General features: G+C 40.5%; 1 protein-coding gene and 1 long non-coding RNA gene across 2 annotated transcripts; one reads left to right on the top strand and one right to left on the bottom strand.

Annotated features, from left to right (window-relative positions):
- Positions 1-3,872: 3,872 nt before the first annotated feature.
- On the top strand, positions 3,873-20,320 carry cdhr5a (cadherin-related family member 5a). The gene is made up of 14 exons (XM_086294999.1): positions 3,873-4,025; positions 6,426-6,598; positions 7,067-7,126; positions 7,642-7,731; positions 7,810-7,896; positions 8,209-8,313; positions 8,393-8,578; positions 9,842-9,932; positions 10,977-11,074; positions 11,155-11,361; positions 12,247-12,360; positions 12,450-12,516; positions 12,935-13,095; positions 14,366-20,320. Exons 1-14 carry the CDS (start codon positions 3,935-3,937, stop codon positions 14,945-14,947), a joined length of 2,112 nt encoding a protein of 703 aa, XP_086151125.1. The 5' UTR covers positions 3,873-3,934; the 3' UTR covers positions 14,948-20,320.
- LOC147339505 (uncharacterized) lies at positions 13,195-19,631 on the bottom strand. Its single transcript, XR_015129850.1, has 3 exons — positions 19,507-19,631; positions 18,214-18,582; positions 13,195-14,800 (listed from the first exon to the last, which is right to left on the bottom strand). It is a non-coding gene; the product is annotated as an uncharacterized LOC147339505 (long non-coding RNA).
- Positions 20,321-20,365: the final 45 nt, after the last annotated feature.

Below are 20,365 nucleotides of genomic sequence, written 5' to 3'. Positions count from 1 at the left end.
CTTTACATGAAGTCATTCGTTAATTGTTTATATAATCGGAATGATTATTTTCTGCTACACTGAGTAACAATGAGACATATTTCAAACACATATTTGAACTCGATCTTTTTTCTAAAAGTATTCAAGTAGTTTTGAAGCTAGCCAATCAGGAAGAGGAGGAAAACGTCAGCAACAAGTGAGACCAAAGTGGTGAAACACAAACTGCGCTCATATAAGCGCCGCTCTACACTTGCTGTAATAAGCTGCAGTTATAACCCAAACATGCTACACAGGTGTATGCTCTGTAACCCCCTGTCCCAACTTTGCTCAAATCTGGATCAAATTTCAAAATATTATTAACAATAATAATCTCAGTTTTAACATTTATTTATGGTAAATGAAGTACAACATATATAAGATAGAGCCACTAGTGTGCTACATGTGGTTGCAACATGAGAAACAAATGGGTAATGTGAAGATAGTTGCATCTATCTTTTACACTGTTTATGGTTTTTATCTCAGCTGCTTCTTTTAGTTTCACATCAACAGCAGTCTCCTATTTTTTCATAATTTTCTTCTTCATCTCAAAAAAAGCCTGCAGCTCTCTATATTGGCACTATATTTAAAGTCATATAATTGGGTTTAACCGGGTATCACATGGCGGTCATCACATGATGAGCATTTCAAGTACTTAATGGGCATTTTGGCAGTGTTGGATTTTACTTGTTTCGTGTGTTGATGATCAAATATGTGGCTTAGAAATGAGCAAATAAAAATAAAGGCTTCAGAAAACTAATTTTAGCAGTGGCGGCTCTGCTGAGAGTCTGTAAATGTTAGCGTTGTTAGTGGATAATATGGCGCTTGAACCATGAAGGCTGCCATTACTGATATCTGCACATATCTAATGCCATTGCTGGGCATTCTTTCTGCTATTTTTCATGCTTGAATACACATTTCAGGAATATGGTGACTGACATATATCTGAATGACTGATTGGATATGCCCCGATGAGCAGTTATCATGATACTGGAACTGATGCCGAAGTCATTCTGCTAGAGTCTGAGAAGCAGAATGAGCTTCACAGTCATGTGTAATGAAGTGCTGCCTGCATCACCGCCTTTAAGTAGGTCTCTAATGAGATTACTTCCTCTGTTAACCCCTCCCCGACGCTGAGTAACAGTTACATCACCAAACACAGCTCAAATTATTACCTATAACTCACGTCAGGATTGTTGTTATATAAGATACAACTTGACATACTGCCTTTCATACATTTTTATTATACATATTCATTTTCAATGTTGAGTATCCAGTTAGTGTAACATGTTAGAGTTAAGTCACCCACCTCGGCATGACAGTGGTGGTCAAACAAATCTGTTGGTTTATTTTCCTTCCTGCTGTACATACTGTCCACATGGACAGATGAAAGGAAACGGACCTATGGACACAGATATTATAGAGGCCCTTCAGAGCTTTGCACTGAAGATGCTTTTTGTGGCCATTTGGGTTTTTTTGAAGTAATCTTTCGTGTATCTGAAGTTATTGGGGATCTCTTTGAAGTTGTTCTGTGTCTGTTTGAAATGCTTTTATGTCTTTGGGAAGTTGTTTTTGTTTGCGTGTTTATTTGTTGCATCTTTTTGATGTGCTAATTGGAACCTATCCTCACACAGCTTTACTAATTCTCCCAGAACATTGAGTGTGTAAGATGCTGTGTAAGTTTGTCTGCTGTACATCTCTTTGTGATCATTGTGCGTCTTTCCTTTGATGTTTTATATCATTTGTAGTCATTTTATCTAAGGTGCTTTGCATTTCATTGTAGCTTTGCTTTGTTTCCTCAGTGTCTTCCAAGACACACATGTTTTGTGTCTCTTTAAAATTGTGTTAGAAATCACTGAACTCATTTGTTCCTCTTTCGTCTTTGTCTATTTGAAGTCATTTGAAAAGACTTTTCTGTGAAGATGTTGAATCTGCTTTTCTTTCATCTGTCAAGGTGTGATGATTACAGACTATCGTAACCTGTCAGCGTTAGTTAATAATTTGACTGATCACTGTCATTGTGCCAATATAAGTTAATATGGCAGGGTTTGTATATATGAATGTGTCAGTAGAAAAACAGGAAATGCTTTAACATCACACACCTGTACAGAATTTATAAAAGGTGTGAAAGCTTGCTATAACTCATTAATAACTACTTTATGCTACAATTCTAATGTCTGTGGAATTTCTGTAACTTGTGTATAAACACTTCAATAAAGCTTGTTAGTATAACACAGTTGTATACAATTTGTCTCTGCTATACTTTGTTATCACTGTATGTGTAGCAAATCTTTCTCACTATGTCTTACTGAGAAAGACCGTGAGATTCTTCTAAAAGCTCCGGAGCACATCAGCTGAGAATGTAGATGCAATGAAAAGGCCAAAAAGTATTTTAGTTTCAGTCTAAACTGAGGATCTCAGGCTCCTCCTGGTGGACGTAAGAGGAATTACATCATTCAATTAGCACTTATTAACTTCAGTGATATTTTATAGTTGTATATATATCTTCATGAGAACCAAGGAAAAAAAGAATCCCCCTTCATATCCACACACACACACACACACACACACACACACACACACACACACATATATATGTATATATGTACATATATATGTATATATGTACATATATATATACATATATACATATATATATAGATAGATATATAATGTTTACAGACTGATGAGCTGCCTGTGTTGGTGAGAAGCATTTCTGCATGGAGGCACAATGTATGAGCTTTGTGTGACATCATGACACTCTGAGCTTGTTGTTCCCACACAGATGCGGGGAGGGTATTTGTGCGATGTACTACAGCCTAGTGTGTGCACAGTGCTGCTTTGTCCACATGTGAGGCCATTATGTGTCCCACTTTGTGCCAGTGTAACTTTCTGTCATTGTCATCATGTGAGGGATGAGACAGGAAGCAGAGGACACAGAAACATTTCTGTTTTTTGTTTTCATTTTCAAAACTTTTGTATAAATGTTGTGTTTTTTCTTACTTTGTCTCTTACATTCAAGACTTTTGTAGGAACTAGGACTGTAGATCATTTTTCAGACTACGTGCTGTGGCAGACACAGTACATGGATATCATTCAGAACCAAAGCTGACTGAGTATTTAGTGTAGCCTGCAGCCTGAGTTTTTTGCTCACAGAGTTCAACGTGGGCTCATTATATGAATTACTGCTAATTTTAAGTGTAGACCCCCACCACTGGGAGAGTATATGCATGGCACAAAATAAGGAAAAGCATAATAGTTCCACCTTATAAATGTTAAAATCCAGTTATTCAATACTGACAGTGGTGATAAATGAAAACTAGTCTGCTGGTCACACTGAAAAAGAAGCCCCACCTTTGAGTTTGACTGAACAATGACTGCAAGAGGAGTCAAACAACTCCTGTAGTAGTAAAAACGATTCTTTCCTGTTTGCCTGCGTTAGTGTTCATTATAGGCTCAGAGAGGGTCCCTGATATAATCCCACTCCCATCTTGAACCCATCTGTTACTCCTGCCGGACACTTCACTACTGTTTAGATGTTTTCATAGATGTCATCACTAGTGAGTCATACAAAGAAGCAAATTGAAAGGGCTGTCTACCTAAAATATATCAATGCATGAGAAAAGTTTCCAGTTTCCTCTGCTGGATTTCTCCCAGAAAAAAACAGGGGCACCAGTACAGAATGACCAGTCCAGCTAAAAGAGATGCAAGTATTTTAGTGGGAGGCTGCGAGTCCTCTGCTGGCAGGCGCTTAATGCAATATGTGCCCGTAAGATGAAGTCACAAACATTGCGACTGTAGTCTACTCCCACTCTCGGAGCAGCACAAACGGGGCATTATGCTGACGAGTACCAGCTGGTACCACGGGGCTCCTCATCCTCCTCGGGACTTCATTTGTTGCTGCTGCTGAAATCAGGACATGGAACTGAAATCGAAGCGCAAACCTGTAGACGTTGTCCTTGGATGCTTCATTGCAGTCTGCCTTTATAACCTTTGTCTGGCTCAAAGAAGTGAGTGGAGCTTTGTTTTCTGTGAAGGGCGGTGATGTGGGGCTGGATGAGGACCTGTGGATGATAATCTGTGGACAGAATGTGTGTGGGGGCAGTTTTTCATCCTTGAAGAAGAGATCGTCACCCTTTTTGTGTCCTCTCAAACTCACACCTAAAAAAGAGAAGTGCATATTTTCTTGTTTCTTTATTGAGAGGCCTGAAGGGGTCCGGCTAACTGTGTTGAAAAAAAAATCTCAAAACTAAAGAGAAGGAAGAGTTCAGGAATAATATATGATCAAAGTACCAGGCACACAAATCCTTAGGCCAAGTGATACGGTCACATCATGGGCGAATCTTAAGGTGGAAACCAACCAATGCCATGCTCAGGACTGATTTTATTTGTTAGATATATTTTGTACATGCTGTACAGTTCCTGATGTAACTAACCACTATTTTTGGTAATAACATTGTTTTGTTCACAGATCGTATTATCACAGTATGATGTGAACCATCACAGGAGCTACTAATGTAGCTGTGAACATTTGATCCCTAGGGTTAATGTAAAACATTTTTTCTCAGTTTTTACATTGATTTAAGATTTTTATCCCAAAAAGCTTGGATGCTGTGTGAGTTACAGATAAATAAAAACAGAATGTAATGATTTACAAATCTCAGAGACCAATACATCATTCACAGTAGAACAGAGAAAACCAAATGTTTCAAATGACAAAATGTAAAAAAAGGTAAATTTGAATTTTATGACAGCAACACGTCACAAAACCTGTGGGCCCGGGCTATGTTTGTCTCTGTGCAGCATCTCCTCTTCTTTTAACGCTGTTCCTGAAACGTGAGGAAATTAGGATATGAACTGCTGAACTTTTGGGACAGAGGTTTTCAGTTGGTGAAAGGTCTGAACTGCAAGCGGGCCACTTCAGACTCTTCTACTGCAATGCCATGCTATTATAACAGCTACAATACGAGGTTTAGCATTGTGTTGCTGAAACATGTAAGGCTTTGTCCCGGCTTGAAGAGAGCAGACAGCAGACAATGATCTCTGGAACTGTTACCGAGTAAACGAGCTAACGTTAGGACGTTTTCACAGTGCTCCAGCCTTTTCAGAACTGGGGTTTTAATATTTCTATATTTACTGTATTTAGAACTATGTTTACATCTCAATACTTCTAAATGTTCAGAATCGTCATTACTAGAAGTATTTCCTGTAATTTAACCTCTTAACATCCACAAGCTCATCAGTGGCATCTATAAGTTTAGGATGAGGTTGATGTCTGCTGCTTTTGTGGGGAATTTTAACAAATATGGACCACCCAGATATAAAAGGTTTTCACAGAAAAACTATCAGGCCTTAAACGAATAACACAAGTAAGAAAATGTTCTATATTTTCTGAAAATGTGCATATTTTAGCATGTGGCTTAAACAAAACACAATCCTAAGCCCCGGTGTGCAAGCCAGTCGTGTGTGTGTGTGTGTGTGTGTGTGTGTGTGTGTGTGTGTGTGTGTGTGTGTGTGTGTGTATTCTACACACATGCATGTGTCTGAATAAGAGGGAAGGTTGAAAAGTGAAGCTGCGACTAGTGGCTCGAGAGAGGTGAAAAAGAGTGCAGGCAGGGTGGAGTGGCTGAAGAGGAGTGTCCAGAAATCTGGAGACAAAGTTTAAGAAGCAAAGATGGTTTTACATGTGCAGAGGAGGGATAGTGGATATGGTGGACAAATGATGGTGAAGGCAAAGAGAAGAAGACCACAGGGAAGGTTAAAAGATGCAGTGAAGGAGGACAGAAGAGGATTTAAGACATGATGGAGGCAGATGAGCTGCTGTGGTGACTCATAAAAGGAGCAACTGATCAAAGAGGAAGTGCTTGTATTCTACGAGTTGATGATTAACCTTTGACATTAAAGTGCAAATAAACCGAGGTTTACCATCTCAGAAAACAATGGGTGCTGGCAAAAGCTTAATTTATTTTAGAGTAAAGTCCATCAGGTGACTGTATCATATACACGTCTGTGTCTGTGATCTGCAGACTTTAGCAGGGACACATTAGCAGGGAGTGATGAAGCCACAGCATAGCCTCCTGAGCTCTCTCTGTGTGTTGGGCGATCGTGGCTCAAGAGTTGGGAGTTCGCCTTGTAATTGGAAGGTTGCAAGTTCGAGCCCCGGCTTGGACAGTCTCAGTCGTTGTGTCCTTGGGCAAGACACTTCACCCTTTGCCTACTGGTGGCGCCAGTGTCCGGCAGCCTTGCCTCTGTCAGTGCGCCCCAGGGCTACAATGTAGCTTGCCATCACCAGTGTGTGAATGTGTGGAGGACAGGTTGTGTGAAGTGCTATACAAATACAGGCCATGGACCATTTTGCTGCTGTAAAACCTCAATCACTGCACATGTTTCTGTCACCTATGCTCTCCCAGTTTGCACAGTGCCCCCTGGCCCCATACCAGTGTCAGAAAACAACACGGCTGACGTCCAGGTGGCCAAAATCAGCTCCAACAGTGATGTGACTCTGACAGTGACGGTGAACCCTGAAGATTTATTCTACCTGAAAGGAAACGCCCTCATGGTAAAGAAAGGCCTGGACTATGAGGTGATGTATGGAACACAAATAATGTATATAAGAGATATATGATCAGTTTTTGGAATTGGATATTAGAATGTGGTATGCAGAAAGTTTATAAAGTGTTTTCAGGACTACCTAGGTCACAGGTGTCGAACTCCAGGCCTCGGCGGCCGGTGTCCTGCAGGTTTTAGATGTGTCCTTGATCCAACACAGCGGATTCAAATGGCTAAATGACATCCTCAGCATGTCTTGAAGTTCCAGAGGCCTGGTAATGAACTAATCATTTGATTCAGGTGTATTGACCCAGGGTGAGATCTAAACCCTGCAGGACACCGACCCTCGAGGCCTGGAGTTCGACCCTGACCTAGGTTATATGAGCATGTACTGTAATGATATCATTATGAACATTTATTTGTATTCTTTTACAGCTAATAATATTTCAGAATATTCCTGCAGTAGGCGCGTCCCATGTATCTGTTTTTGTTTCTTTATTAGTCATTGCCCAGCGCGACTCTGATGGTGTGGATAAAGTGCAGCAGAGCTGGCTCTAGATCTGTGAGTAAGAGTCATCACATTAAAAACAGACAGAAGTCAGCAAATGAACCGAGTCTGGGGGAAATGAATCTGAAAGTCAAGACATCAGGTCACCTGTACACGCCTAATGCCAACATTATGTTCTCATGTAAGGGATTCCACCTGTCAGGGTTCTTCAGCTCCAGAGCTGCACCGGCTCTTTTTGCCCCATCACCAGTCACCCCGTGTGACTTTGGCAAGAAAAACTAGATGAATATAAAAATGGAAATGAACAGTTATTTTTTACTTTTTAAAAATGTTTATCATTGCTGTAAGTTGTGTCTATAAATGTAAAAATTATATTGTATTATTATATAACAAGTTAAACAGAAAATGCGTGTCACACTCTAAATCTGTCTCCTAGTTTCACTCCGCCCACAGAGCATGTTTATAAGGCTTGAGTGCTGTTGTGTCGTTGTGTTGTTAGGAGCAGTGCCTCGATGTGTTGTTGTGTTCTCACTGTTTGACTGAAGCTGAGCTGATTCTCTCTCCTCAAGGTGAACGAGTCCGTCGAGGTTTTGGTTGAAAACGTGAACGATAACCCCCCCAACTTTGCTCAGAACCACTATGTGCTGGATGTGAATGAGGTGGGCTGCACTGCTCTTTCATGCTTGTAGAACAACATGTGTTTGTGTTTCCTCTTTGAACCATTTTATGTCCTGCAGCTCATTCCAGTCAACTCCAGTATTGGTCTGATAGAAGCCACAGATGTTGATTCACAGCCGCTGTATTATCGCTTGGAGACAACAACAGTAAGACAAGACAAACTATGTCCAAATGACTATGATGAAGTTCGGACGCATTTAGACAAATGAATGGAATACATGCATCTGCTATTTGTTTACATCACACTGATCTGTGAGGCCCAGGCTCCACATGAATCAACTTCTCTTGGACAAAATTATGTCTATGACTAAAGCTTCATTATTAACAACGGGAAGAAAAGTGTAAAGGTTCCCTCAATTGCTAACCTCTGATGGACATTTGAGCATAGCCTTTGTTCAGGCTTCAGGCCACAAAATCCAAGTGAGATCAGCTGATCTGTCTCTGTCGGTTTTCCTCAGGACAAGTATTTCCGCTTGGAAAACGTCAATACTCCAAAGATTCTTGTGAAAACCATCCTGGACTACGATGTTGTACAAAAGATCTCGCTGGTCTTACACGTGCAGGTACAGTAATGACTTATGAAAACATCCTGCAAGGCTCTGCTTTTTCTGTAAAAACCAGTCTGAAGTCTGCTTCTTACAGGACACGTTCAACGGTTCAGCTTCCAACAAGCCCTTCTTCACCTCTGTGGCCACCATCACAGTGCGTGTGAAGGATGTGGACAACCGGCCCCCGTGGTTTCAGCCATGCACGAGGACAAACTTAGGAAATGCTAAACTGTGTGTGAGCAGCGGCTACAGAGGCAAAGTCAACCTCACAGAGAAACAGGTGGGGTCTGACTCTGGCGTTTACATCACAGCAAGAAAAGAAATGCGCTTCACCTGAACAGGAAGTCGCTCACATGGCTGACATCTCTGGGCCTTATTTTAATTATGCAAGAGCCATCGTGCTATTCTAGCTCATACAGAAAAAAGGTTAAAAACCTTATTATACAGGGGAAGTTCATATTTGATATGATGTCATGAAAACACATTTATCATCTAAAAAACTGGTTTTCTGTATAAAACATATTCTTTATTTAACCAAGTACAGTTTTACGACTATATGAAATGTATACCAGTCTGTGCTACTTTGGACAAAGAGTGTGCACATCCAGGCAAACACTGTTACTTTAGCTGCTACACAGAAAAATCAAATACACAGGAAACAGGACAAAGTGTCTTAAGTCTGTATGCTGCACAGACATTTGAGGGTCACAATAACCTTCATGCTGTTTTAAATACATTTGTTATCTGGGGAGTGAATAATGTAAATGATTAAACATTTTCAGAAATGTTTCCATCGAAGCTCTGAGGGTTCGTTCTGATGTTCATCACTGCAGCGGCAGCAGTCTGTCACACAGTTTCTATGAAATAAGAACTATCAGCTTCGAGCTGCTTTATTTGACAGACCATGGCAGGTGTGCACTTCTGTGCTGGGCACCAAAACACCACACAGGTGTGCAAAGAAAATTTCAGGGTAATAAAATTATCATCAGAGCAGTGCTTGCGTGTGTTGGTGATCATAGTGATCCTAAGATACCAGCATCATGACATCTCAGCCTTTCAGGGAAACCTCAGCACTGGTTTATCTGTGAGGGAGGACACTTGCTCAGGTTCCACTGTAGGGCCAAACATTACAGGCTAAAACCTGCAACGAGATCCAATGACATGGGGACGATGCAAATTTTGGTGATTTTTACATGTTGTGTTTGCCAGTATTTATTCAGTGATAGCAATATTAACGGTAATGACTTGTGAAATCAATCAGTGTGGAGGACACACGATAACAGCTAACAGCTAACGCAGCAGATGGCCCCGCCCCTCCCTGAGCCTGGTTCTGCCGGAGGTTTCTTCCTGTTAAAAGGGAGTTTTTCCTTCCCACTGTCGCCAAAGTGCTTGCTCATAGGGGGTCATATGATTGTTGCGTTTTTGGGTTTTTTCTCTGTATCTATGAAGCGCCTTGAGGTGACTTTTGTTGTGATTTGGCGCTATATAAATAAAATTGAATTGAATTGAATTGAAATGAATACATACTGATTTTCACCTTCAGGAAGGCCCGCTGGTGCTGGAACCTGGACCTGTGTTTGCCAAGGATGGAGACAAGAACAAGAGCGAGCAGATCAGCTACAGAATATTACGAGGTCGGATAAAAAACCTTTGGAGGACCCGAGTTTTACACTCAACAGTTTCAGTTTGGTGTGCTTATTAAACTGATTATCACATATAGACAGACAGTCTTACACGCCTCTCTGCAGCTTCTCTCCTCCTGCTACCCCCCCCCCCCCCCCAAAACCCATCTCCATAGAGACTGTGTCAGCTTCCAAACAGACAAAAAACAAACTAAAAACCAGCAACAAACAACTTAAACATAAACAATCACAAAGAAAGAACAATACAGTATCCACATCTGAACCAAAGAGTAAAACAGTGAAATGTGGATTATTAAACTTAATAATTGATCAACAAATCAATTTACTCTGCCTTACAGAAACCTGGTTGCAGCAGGATGATTATGTTAGTTTAAATGAATCAACATCCCCGAGTCATTCTAACTACCAGAAACCTCGAAGCACAGGCCGAGGGGGCGGTGTGGCAGCAATTTTTCACACCAGCCTATTAATCAACCAAAGACCCAGACAGACTTTTAATTCATTTGAAAGCCTGATGCTTAGCCTTGTGTAAAACTCAGAAACCAGTCTTACTTGGTATCATCTGTATGTATTATTGTAGGGTCTACCTTACAATATAAAGAACCTTGAGGCGACTGTTGTTGTGATTTGGCGCTGTATGAATAAAATTGAATTGAATTGAACTGATAGAAGTTTGAAGGCTCTACTACTAAAAGTAGTTATCAAAATGCTTTTAATCCTTTCCATTTATTTTTAATTGTTCATCTAATCGTGTGATATAAGAAGCTCAGAAGAAAAAAATAAGTAAATCATCGTTACCTGGTGCCATTTAGAGGCTAGCAACGACCAAGTGATTGCACCCACTTTGCAATCACTGCTGCTTAGTTTGTTTTTGTACACGCTCTCATGGCACCATTCTGTTAATGAGGTCGAATTTCAATAAGTCAGATTCAGGTCGTGGTTAAATAATAAAGTAAGCTTATTCTGCTGGTTTGTAGGGCAGCATAAAGAAAATGCTCTTATTTGTCTTTATGTGTTTTTTTCCTTTATCTGTAGGAAACGAAGGAAATATATTTCAGATTGATGAAGAAACGGGGAACATCACAATGACCAAAGCTGCTGATATTGTTGGTCCAATAACTCTCACTATCCTGGTAAAACAAATATTATATACATTTATATATATAAAGAAAATACAGATTTTCAGGAATTAGATATTTGGTTTTACTATCAGGCATCACAGGTGACCAACAGAGATCAGTTTGCAGTGACACAGGTTACCATTGATGTGATGAAGAAGAGCAGGAGTCCTCCTCGTTTTGAAAGGGAGCGATATGAAGGATTTATCTACAGCAACTCTGTGCCTGAGACCATGATCCTCCGAGACCGAAACACCAACCGACCCTTCAGGGTCCGAGCACGGGACGAAGACTTCGCCAGTGTGAGCGCTCTTTGAAATCAAAGCTAAATATTATAGTATATGTTATAAGCCTAACCCTGATGTTTGGCTGGTTGTAGCTACAATAAGCAAAACCATTAGTAACACCCTACTGAGTTAACTGAAAAGGTCAGCTATGGATGCTGCTGATTTACACATGGAAGGGTTGTAGAGACCGACCGACTGTCAGGTACACGTGCTACGAGGAAATCATTTGTTTTGGCATTTTGCTGGTCTGGGCCATTCAGGTGGATGCTAACCCAAAGTGCCGGTAATTTCATCCCAAGCATAAAGCGTGTAATAATAATAGAACAGCTATATATTAGACTACAGTCTAGGTCATGTAACAGGACAACAGAATGGCTGAACATGGAAGAATCGAGGTGTTGCAGTGCCACATTCCAGGCCGGACTTTTAGCTGATTGGAATTCAGCAGGACCTTAAGAGCACTGTGTGAAATTAAAGCCTCAGTGACCTGAAACAACAAGTAGAGAAAAGTGGGGCAAAATTCCTCCACAACCATGTCAGAGCCTGATAAAGTCATACAGAGAAGAATAACTTAAAGTTCTTGCTCTTATTTAACCCTGGCTGAAAGAACCGCTTACAGGAAGAACATACTAAATCTGTTTCTAGTGTAGTAGATTATACAGATTTAAATGTACAGGAGTACTAGAGTACTTGTAAAAATGTGCAGGTGTTTATTTTGCATGCCGGAGCTAATGATGATTAACCCCTGTACAGTTAAAAAGGTACGCGATCACAATTACGTTTATTGTGCAAGCTGTTGCTGGTCATTATTTTCTACCTCCTGCTGGTTAGAAATCACTTAAAGCAGCTTTAAATGCACAACTAATGCTAAACTAACAAGATAAAATCTTTGTTTGTCAGGGTGTGAATCCAGATGTCAAATACGAGGTTCAGTACAGCAGCTACGTCAATGTGACCTCTGATGGTTTCGTGATACTGAAAAGAGTTGTGAAGACAGAGTCCTTCGCTCTTCAGGTGAATTTTTAAGACGTCATGGCACAATGAGAGCAAAGACTTCCTGGTTCTTGACACTTTGTAAGCTGTTAAACTTTTACTTTCTGCAGCTCCGAGCAGTGGATGTGACAACAGGGGAGTTTGGAACTGCAGCCCTCTCAGTTCAGGTCATACCTGGTGAGACTTCGGACTGGAAAAACTTTCACCTTATTTCTCCTGTTTCTAATTTCATGTCATATCAGTAAAAACGAAATCACTAAAAACATTACTAAATCTTTATAAAAAAAAACAGTTTTTATACTAATGATTTCAAATATTACCTCTCAAGGAGGGAACACAAAACTGTTTATTCTTCAAAATTAAAGGGCTTGCTGTTATTCTTTATTTGTAATATTGTAAAACAAAGTCAAATGTAAGCCAGAAATATTACTTCATACTGAGGCTGGGAGCCCATTTGGTTCCTCCTGAACATTTCAGTGAAATTCAAAATGGGCACTGTGTTAATTGTTCATTTTTAATCAAAGTTAAAGGAAATCATAGCTTTAATAATAATCATTCCTTTAACCTTAAGTCCTTTGCTTTTCTTCCTGTGCAGATTTAGCCAGCCCATCTCCCTCAAACATCGGCTATCGTCCAGGTGACATGGCGCTTCTGGGCTTGATCATGGCAGCTCTGCTGATCCTTTGCCTGATTGTTATTGGCTTCTTAGTTTCCCACTTGTGGAAAGGAAATACGGGTGTGGACAAACTATGTGAGGTTAGTTGGTTTGGCAATGGAAATATTTTAAACCGGTGAAAAGATGATACGTTTACAAATCTTTAATCCTTCCTCACTGCTTTCCATCTTGGACATCATGTAAATGAGTGTAACAGACAATATCAGGCTTTCAGTCTTTCCTTCTTTCTGATCTCACAGCACACATCATACAAATGATTTATTGTTTTCTAAAGTAAACAAAGTGTCAAAGTTAACATTTGCAGTATACATATACTGTAAAAAATGTCCCTTAGCAAGAATCAACCTTGACAACAAGCTTTGGGTATAATTTTCATCAGATATTTAACTGTCAGGTGGAGTGGTTACTATAGGAGCTGATTTTAAAAAAAGTCCAAATACATTTCAAAGGCTTGTGATGTGAGTTTCAAGTAAGTTTCAACAGATGGTTTGAGGCTATGCTGATGAATTGTGTGCTAGTCCACCTAAAATATACCAGTTCTACTGACAGCAAACTGGCCTCAGAGCCCGATGCTGCCTTCACCATGTTTAACAGTTGTTACAGTTTTCTTTGCATTGCAGGTCTCTCCTTTCCTAATTGCAGTAAAACAACTCTATTTTCCCTCTAAAACATATTTTCTTTGTCAGTGTAGTCAGTTACAAACTTTAGTCAAGATTGAAGATGTTGAAGCAGGATCTTCTTTCTTGGATGGCAGTGTCTCAGTCAATGATAAGGTAAAAAACAGGTGGTGTAGCCAGTGTAGGTCCTATGACTTAGTGGCTTCTGGGTTTTTTATAATGATTTGAACCAACTGCTTCTCAGATGAGAGTGAGTTTGGTTTTCAGACATTAGCAAACTGGCTGACTCATTAACCACCCGTACAGTCGTTTCAACTGAATATGTAGTTTCTCATAAAATACCAGGATTTCATTCAGCAAAACTGAAACACAAACATTTTGGATAATTTGTGACTGTGACAAAGAAAGAATTTGGCTCAGCCTGAAACTAAGCTTTTAAAAGTGGTAACATTGTTACTGCACATTACACTATTAAAGTAAATAGTGGTTATTTTTGTACATATGTAATATAATAACATGGAATTCATTAATGGAGACTAGATAAACTGCATTTCTGCTTGGCCGACTTATTCATAGATCAAGTGAAAGCCTTCGAAGCCTTTATTGGCTATATGATAAAGTATAAATAGACACCTCCATTGTTTAGACTTCAGAGACAGACTGAAGGTAGTGCAATGGCAGTACCTCATGCATTAACTGCTTTATTAATGAGGAACCTCTCTCCTGACTGTAGTGCCTGAGCCCATGTTTGCAGTCCGGCCAGCCCCGAAGTGGCCACAGAGACTCCCTGCAGTACACCAATGATGGCTTCCAGAATGAGGGGGACCTGAGCCGTCGGGGAGCCAGACGCTGGAACAATGTTCTCCCCAGAAGGAGCACCTTCCCCCAGGCCCGGGGCCGCGTCATACCCCTAGAGAGGCGGAGCCACCACTGTTCTTCATGTGGCATCTATACTAACCACATCCCTAAGGGGAGTCCCTCAGTGAGACCCTCCAGGAGGGGCAGAGAAGATGAGGATGAATATAGTGCAAGGTCAATCCTGACCAAGCAGCGGAGGAAGGAGGGCCAGAAGACTGTGTGGTTCAAGGAGAGTGAAGATTCGTCAGACATTGAGGTGGAGATCATCCCAGACACTGTGGGCCGGGTGGAGGAGGAGACAGAGGAGGAGCTGGAGGGGGAGGTAGAGATGGAAAGTGTTGTCAGAGACCCGGCAGCCCCTTTAAGAGAGGCTGATGATGGGCAGGAGACCAACGAACAGTACCCAGAGAACGCTAGTTCAGAAAAACAGGAAGGAAGCCAGGAGCGGGAGCACTGACAGTAGAGGTCAGAGGTCAAACTGGAGTCTGAAAGGACTGAGCAGAATGCTGTTTGCTTTCCTGGATGCCTACAGTCAAAGTCTCAGCAGTGGACAATGGCACGCTTAACATCTGTGGACTACTGCCCAACCTCAAAGAACTGACTCAAGCATCCAGAAGTATTTGTCTTCTACTGTGAGTATACTACACTACAGTTCCAGCGGAATTAACTGGATACCAAACATACACTTGGAACCAGTGTGGGCCAAGTATTAAAGATGAGATAAGGTCTTCCAATAACACTAACACATTTTTGGTTTATAATTGTGCCCATTAGACTATTACAGTCCCCATTACAGGAATTGTAGAGATCACAGTGCCAGCATGACCTCAAGTCCAGCGGGGCAAAAAACACGAGCAGTCAGTGTTTCACTAGGCGAGGTTGAGATCCGATGCTTTACAGTCTGTGCGGTGTGTAACAGTTTGCATATAAATGTAGCAACACAGCACCGAACAGGTGATCAAAGAGCAACGTTTTCCCCTTCTAAACGTTGGAAAGGTTTTTAAGGAAACCTTTCCAACGTTTACCTGAGAAATTAATTTCTTTTTTAAAGACATCATCATTAAAAAAACATCAGACCCTCTTTGGACTCATAGAAACCTCCTATATGGACCTGCCAATCCAAATAATCTGTTCTGACTCTTTGAGTTTCTTGCCCCACTGAACTTTTGTGAGGGAACACCACCTCCACAGGCCAAAAACTTCAGTTTTCAAACTGTTAACTAAGCTTATCACAAAAAAGACACATTTTTGTTTTCAAATGTATTTGTTGTAAAGTAAATCTTATACCTTTAGAAAGCCTGTTTATTTCCTAACAAATGGTGCCATATTTGTTAGGAAACTGCTTCTGTGAGTTGTGCAGCAGATTTGAGTTTACTGGGTGCACTCAAGAAAAACTTGCCAAATCCTCTCTCCCAATGCCAAACAGCCTTTTCTATTATTGACTCTTGTTTTGAGCTTCTGCTGCCCTAGGTGCTCAGTTGGTGGTGATCTGCAGCACCATGGACCCGGCTGCCAGGGTCAGTTAGGCTACGTTCACACTGCAGGTCTTAATGCTCAATTCCGATTTTTTGATCAAATCCGATTTTTTTGTCTGCTCGTTCACACTACAAATAAAATGCGACAGCAAACGCGCTCTAGTGTGAACGCTCAAAGCAGCCCGCATGCGCAAAAGAAGCTGTCACACACAACGAGCTCTGTTTAGACCCAGAGCAACAGTATTGTTTGACTGATGGCCCTTAATATGCAGACTTCGGACTTCGTTTCCCAATTTTTGCTTTAAGTTATTTTGTTATTTACATAATAATGTAAATAACCTAATAATGATCCTTATTGCTGTTTAAGAGAGGAGCGGTGCTTCAAATGATAGCTGCAGATTTCTGTCAGAATCTGCAGATTATACAGTACAAATAAAATGTTCACATTGTCTTCCCAACAGTTTCACTAACATCTACACTGGATGGCCAGGAAGCGTTCGCGATGTCTTCTCGGGCGCTTCTCTGGCGCTGATAATTGGCTTCAGTCTTGTGTCGGTGACGTAAAAGGCGGATTTAATGCGACTTGACCGTTCAAACAGCAGTCGCTTTCTAAAACATCGGATATGTATCGGATTCAGTACCACATACGAAAGTGACCCAGATCGGATTTGAAAATATCGGATTTGCGCCGTTCACACTGTCATAGCATGATCGGATATGGGTCGCATAGGGTCAAAAAAATCGGATTTGATGCGCTTTCGCCTGCAGTGTGAACGTAGCCTTTGTGTCACTTAAGCCACATTTGACTGATCTGAATAGGACCCATACCATAGGGCAACTTCCATCTGGTGTTCCGCAAAACCAAGCTGCAGCATTATTTTGAGTAAGTCCAAGTACAATCTCCAAATTGAAGGCCAAGTTCCATATAACAGGGGATGTCAAAGAAAAGCTGCTATGTGTGCGTTCCAAGAAGACGACACCGCAAGAAAACTGTTTCCTCGCCCTGTCAGCACGTAGGAAGTGGTCTTCTACAGAAATACAGAAATGCATCTCCTGCTGCATAGGGCTTTAATATCTGCTCTTCACCATCAGACCTATTCGAGTTGATTTTGGCAACTTGTGCACTGGAACCTGAAGATGTAGAGTTATATTCAGCAGTGAGTCCAGATTCTTCCTATAACACTTAGGTCGAAGTGTGCATGGAGAATGCTATGCTGACTGCTTTTGGTGGAGGCGTTGTTATGTTGTGGGGCGGTATTATCCTCACTGGAAAAATGTCATCATTGGATGCAGAGATATCGAGATGAGATCCTGAAACAGCTGGCATTCCCTTATCTCCACAGCCAAGTAGCTAACTCTATCCTCCGAGATCACAGAGAGACTGCCTCCAGAATTTGAGTGGATTTGTTGAGGATGGCCTGCCTGCAGTCCTGACTTCAACCCCACTGAACACTTGTGAGATCAACTTGTTTTTCATGCTGAAAAACAATTTGACATTGGCTGACTTGCAACAAATGTAACTTGAAGAATGCGATCTCATCCCACAGCAGTGGGTGACCAAGCTAATGACCCGCATGAGAAGGAAGTGACCGGCTGTTGTGGTTGTGTATGGTGCTTCCACATGTTACTGAGGCCCCTGCTTCCTAAATTGCAAATATGTCTTGTCTCTTCACACTTCAGTCATCCAATTCGATACACAACATCAAACATCAGTCAGCAGAATAATTTGTTTGGCATTGGAAGAGAAGATTTAGCAAGTTTTTCATGGGCACAACCCACATACTGAACTCTGCTGCTCAACCCACAAATGCACTTTCTGTACAAATGTGGCAACAAATAAACAGGCTTTCAGGTGGTATAAGATTCACTTCAGGTTATATTGTCATTAGCATTAGAAATCATGGTACAAACTACAAAAGCAAATCACAAAGTATTACTAATAAACCATTTTCATTATCGTAAAGTGACTGGCTCCACTTTCTAAAAGGCACCATTTATACAGAGGTATAAGTGGTAGTCAACAAACCCTTTTATGTCATTGGTAATTCATTCTGTCTTCATTGACTGAATTCATACTGAATCCATCAGCAACTATAAGTTTGAATGTATAATCATTATCATAAAACAGACCATTCATTTTGCAGCTATAGAAGCTTTGATGGTGTTAGAGCTACAAAACTAAAATGCATTCATTCTAGTTTTGGGCTAAGTCCAGTTAATTCTCGGCTGCGGCTCTTTGACATCTTACCTTGCAATATAAACGTGACGCAGCATGGGAGACACTGGCCAAAACCTCCGACTGAGACAACAACAGTCAAGCAATGACACAATCAAGAACAACTGAACATTCCAACATTCACTGTCTGCAAATATCTCTCAAAGCTACATCTGTAAAATGTAATTTATCAAGTAGTTTCTCATGCATAAACTGCAAATAAAGAACTCATCTTCCATCATTGTCCCAGCAAACCTCTTGGATGTGGGAGGGAGATCCCATCGACACTATCATTTATGTCAGACAGCAAGAAAAACCTCCCCCGCTGGTGATGCTAGCAGCTTTTCTGTCTTTGGGCTGTAACGGGGTGTGGCTTGTGGTCGATTCACAGCTTCTTGTAGCCTACAAATGAATACCATTTGCATTAGTGATGGGATTTCCGGCTCTTTTTAGAGAACCGGCTCTTTCGGTTCGGCTCACTAAAAAGAGCCGGCACTTTCGGCTCTGAACCGGCTCTTCAGGTTGTTTTGTTGCTTTAATTAATTTATTATTAACAATAATATAAAATTATGCACAAAAGGAATTACTAATGTAAAAACAAAGTGGTTTTACTTATATATGTTTATATATAAATATTTACGGTGGCCCCTAGAGACAAAACGCGTACAAACTCCAAAACACATTTCTAGCATGAACTGAACTTCCAAAACAGAGCTACCAGATCACTTAAATTACACAACTGAAAGCATATGTGTATTGTTTGTGTATTTATACACAAGCACTCATATATATTCAAATAATTTAAAAAAAATGTTCATTTACCTGTTATTACCACACACCAAATCCAGTCGTTGGTACTTCCTGGCTTGTGTAGCCACTAGGTAACAAAAGCTCAAAACTGCACTCTAGCATTCTGGAGCACTTCTGTTGTCTTTTGTACGTGTTTTGAGTTTTTATGTGCTTCTGAGTTTTTACGTGTTTTGGAGTTTTTACGTGTTTTGGAGTTTTTACGTGCTTTGTCTGTAGGGGCCACTGTAAATATACTTTTATTTATTCACTCCACATAAAATGTAATAAATAAATCATATAATACAAAAAACAACTATTCACAGTTCAACTTTTAACTATTTAAATTTTCAGCTTTTTCCTTTAAAAATTTTAAAGTGAAAAAACACAAAACACTACAAACCACAACGCAATTAAATATAAATTAAACTATGAAAACAAAAAGAACATGCACATTCTCTGTCATATGGACCTGCATGAATAAACTTTCTGAATCCTTTATCATCTGCAACTGAAAATAGTTGTGGATGATTACTATACCTTTCTAATGTGACGTTGTTGTCCCTGGCTCTCTTTCTCTCTCCCTCCCGCTCTGTTCCTGTGCTACTGCAAGTGTAACTACCGCCCCTCCCTCCTCTGCTCAGCGCAAAGCAGAAGGCTCGCATGCGGAGTGAAGCGGAAAAAAAGTGAGAGAGACCATGGTTTCTGCATGGTGTGTCATAAATATTACAACATCATATACAACCAAAGTTCTAAGAAAGTTTGGACACTATTTAAAACGTAAATGAGCCTGTATTTTATTCACAATAGAATGCAGGAAACATAGCAGCTATTTAAGCTAAGAAACATAAATATTAAGCTAGGCTAATGTTTACATTTTTTATATCTTTATGCTTAAAATGAGAAATAAACTTCCTGTGCATGTGTTTGTCTTTCACCTATGTGCTTTTTTTGTCCATGTCAAAAATGTTGTGACGGTTAGCAGAAGGTAGGCTCTTGATATCGCCTCGCAACAAGCGCACCAAACATTAGCTATGCCACAGGAGCAGATAGGAGTGGTGCTAAGGGCTATGTAGCCTAGCTTTGCTAACTAGCAGTACCTGCTACTTCTTCCTGCCTGATGTTAGTAAAATGTGATTCTACTTAAACAGCAGAGACCTTAAAGATTATCTTCTATCCAGTAAAGTGCCTTCACACTATGTGCCTACTGCAGTCTGCCTTTGTGTGCTTCATTTTTCTATAAGCCATTAGCAAAAGATTTATTGACACTAAATAAACCCACTGATAAGTGGTGCCTTATTAGAAAATGGTAATGTGAGGTTTTTCTTTGTTTTTTTGTTTTGGTTTTTTTTTGGGGGGGGGGGGGGGTGCATTAATGGGTTGGGGGTTAGTTATCAGT

This window comes from Aulonocara sp. 'chitande type north' Nkhata Bay, linkage group LG1, assembly GCF_057382095.1.
Source record: "Aulonocara sp. 'chitande type north' Nkhata Bay isolate Kocher_YH1m ecotype deep benthic linkage group LG1, A_spYH_male_GT1.1, whole genome shotgun sequence".
In the NCBI taxonomy this organism is placed as follows: Eukaryota; Metazoa; Chordata; class Actinopteri; order Cichliformes; family Cichlidae; genus Aulonocara; species Aulonocara sp. 'chitande type north' Nkhata Bay.
Note: the sequence above shows the minus strand (reverse complement) of the source record. Positions and strands in the feature narration are given on the sequence as shown.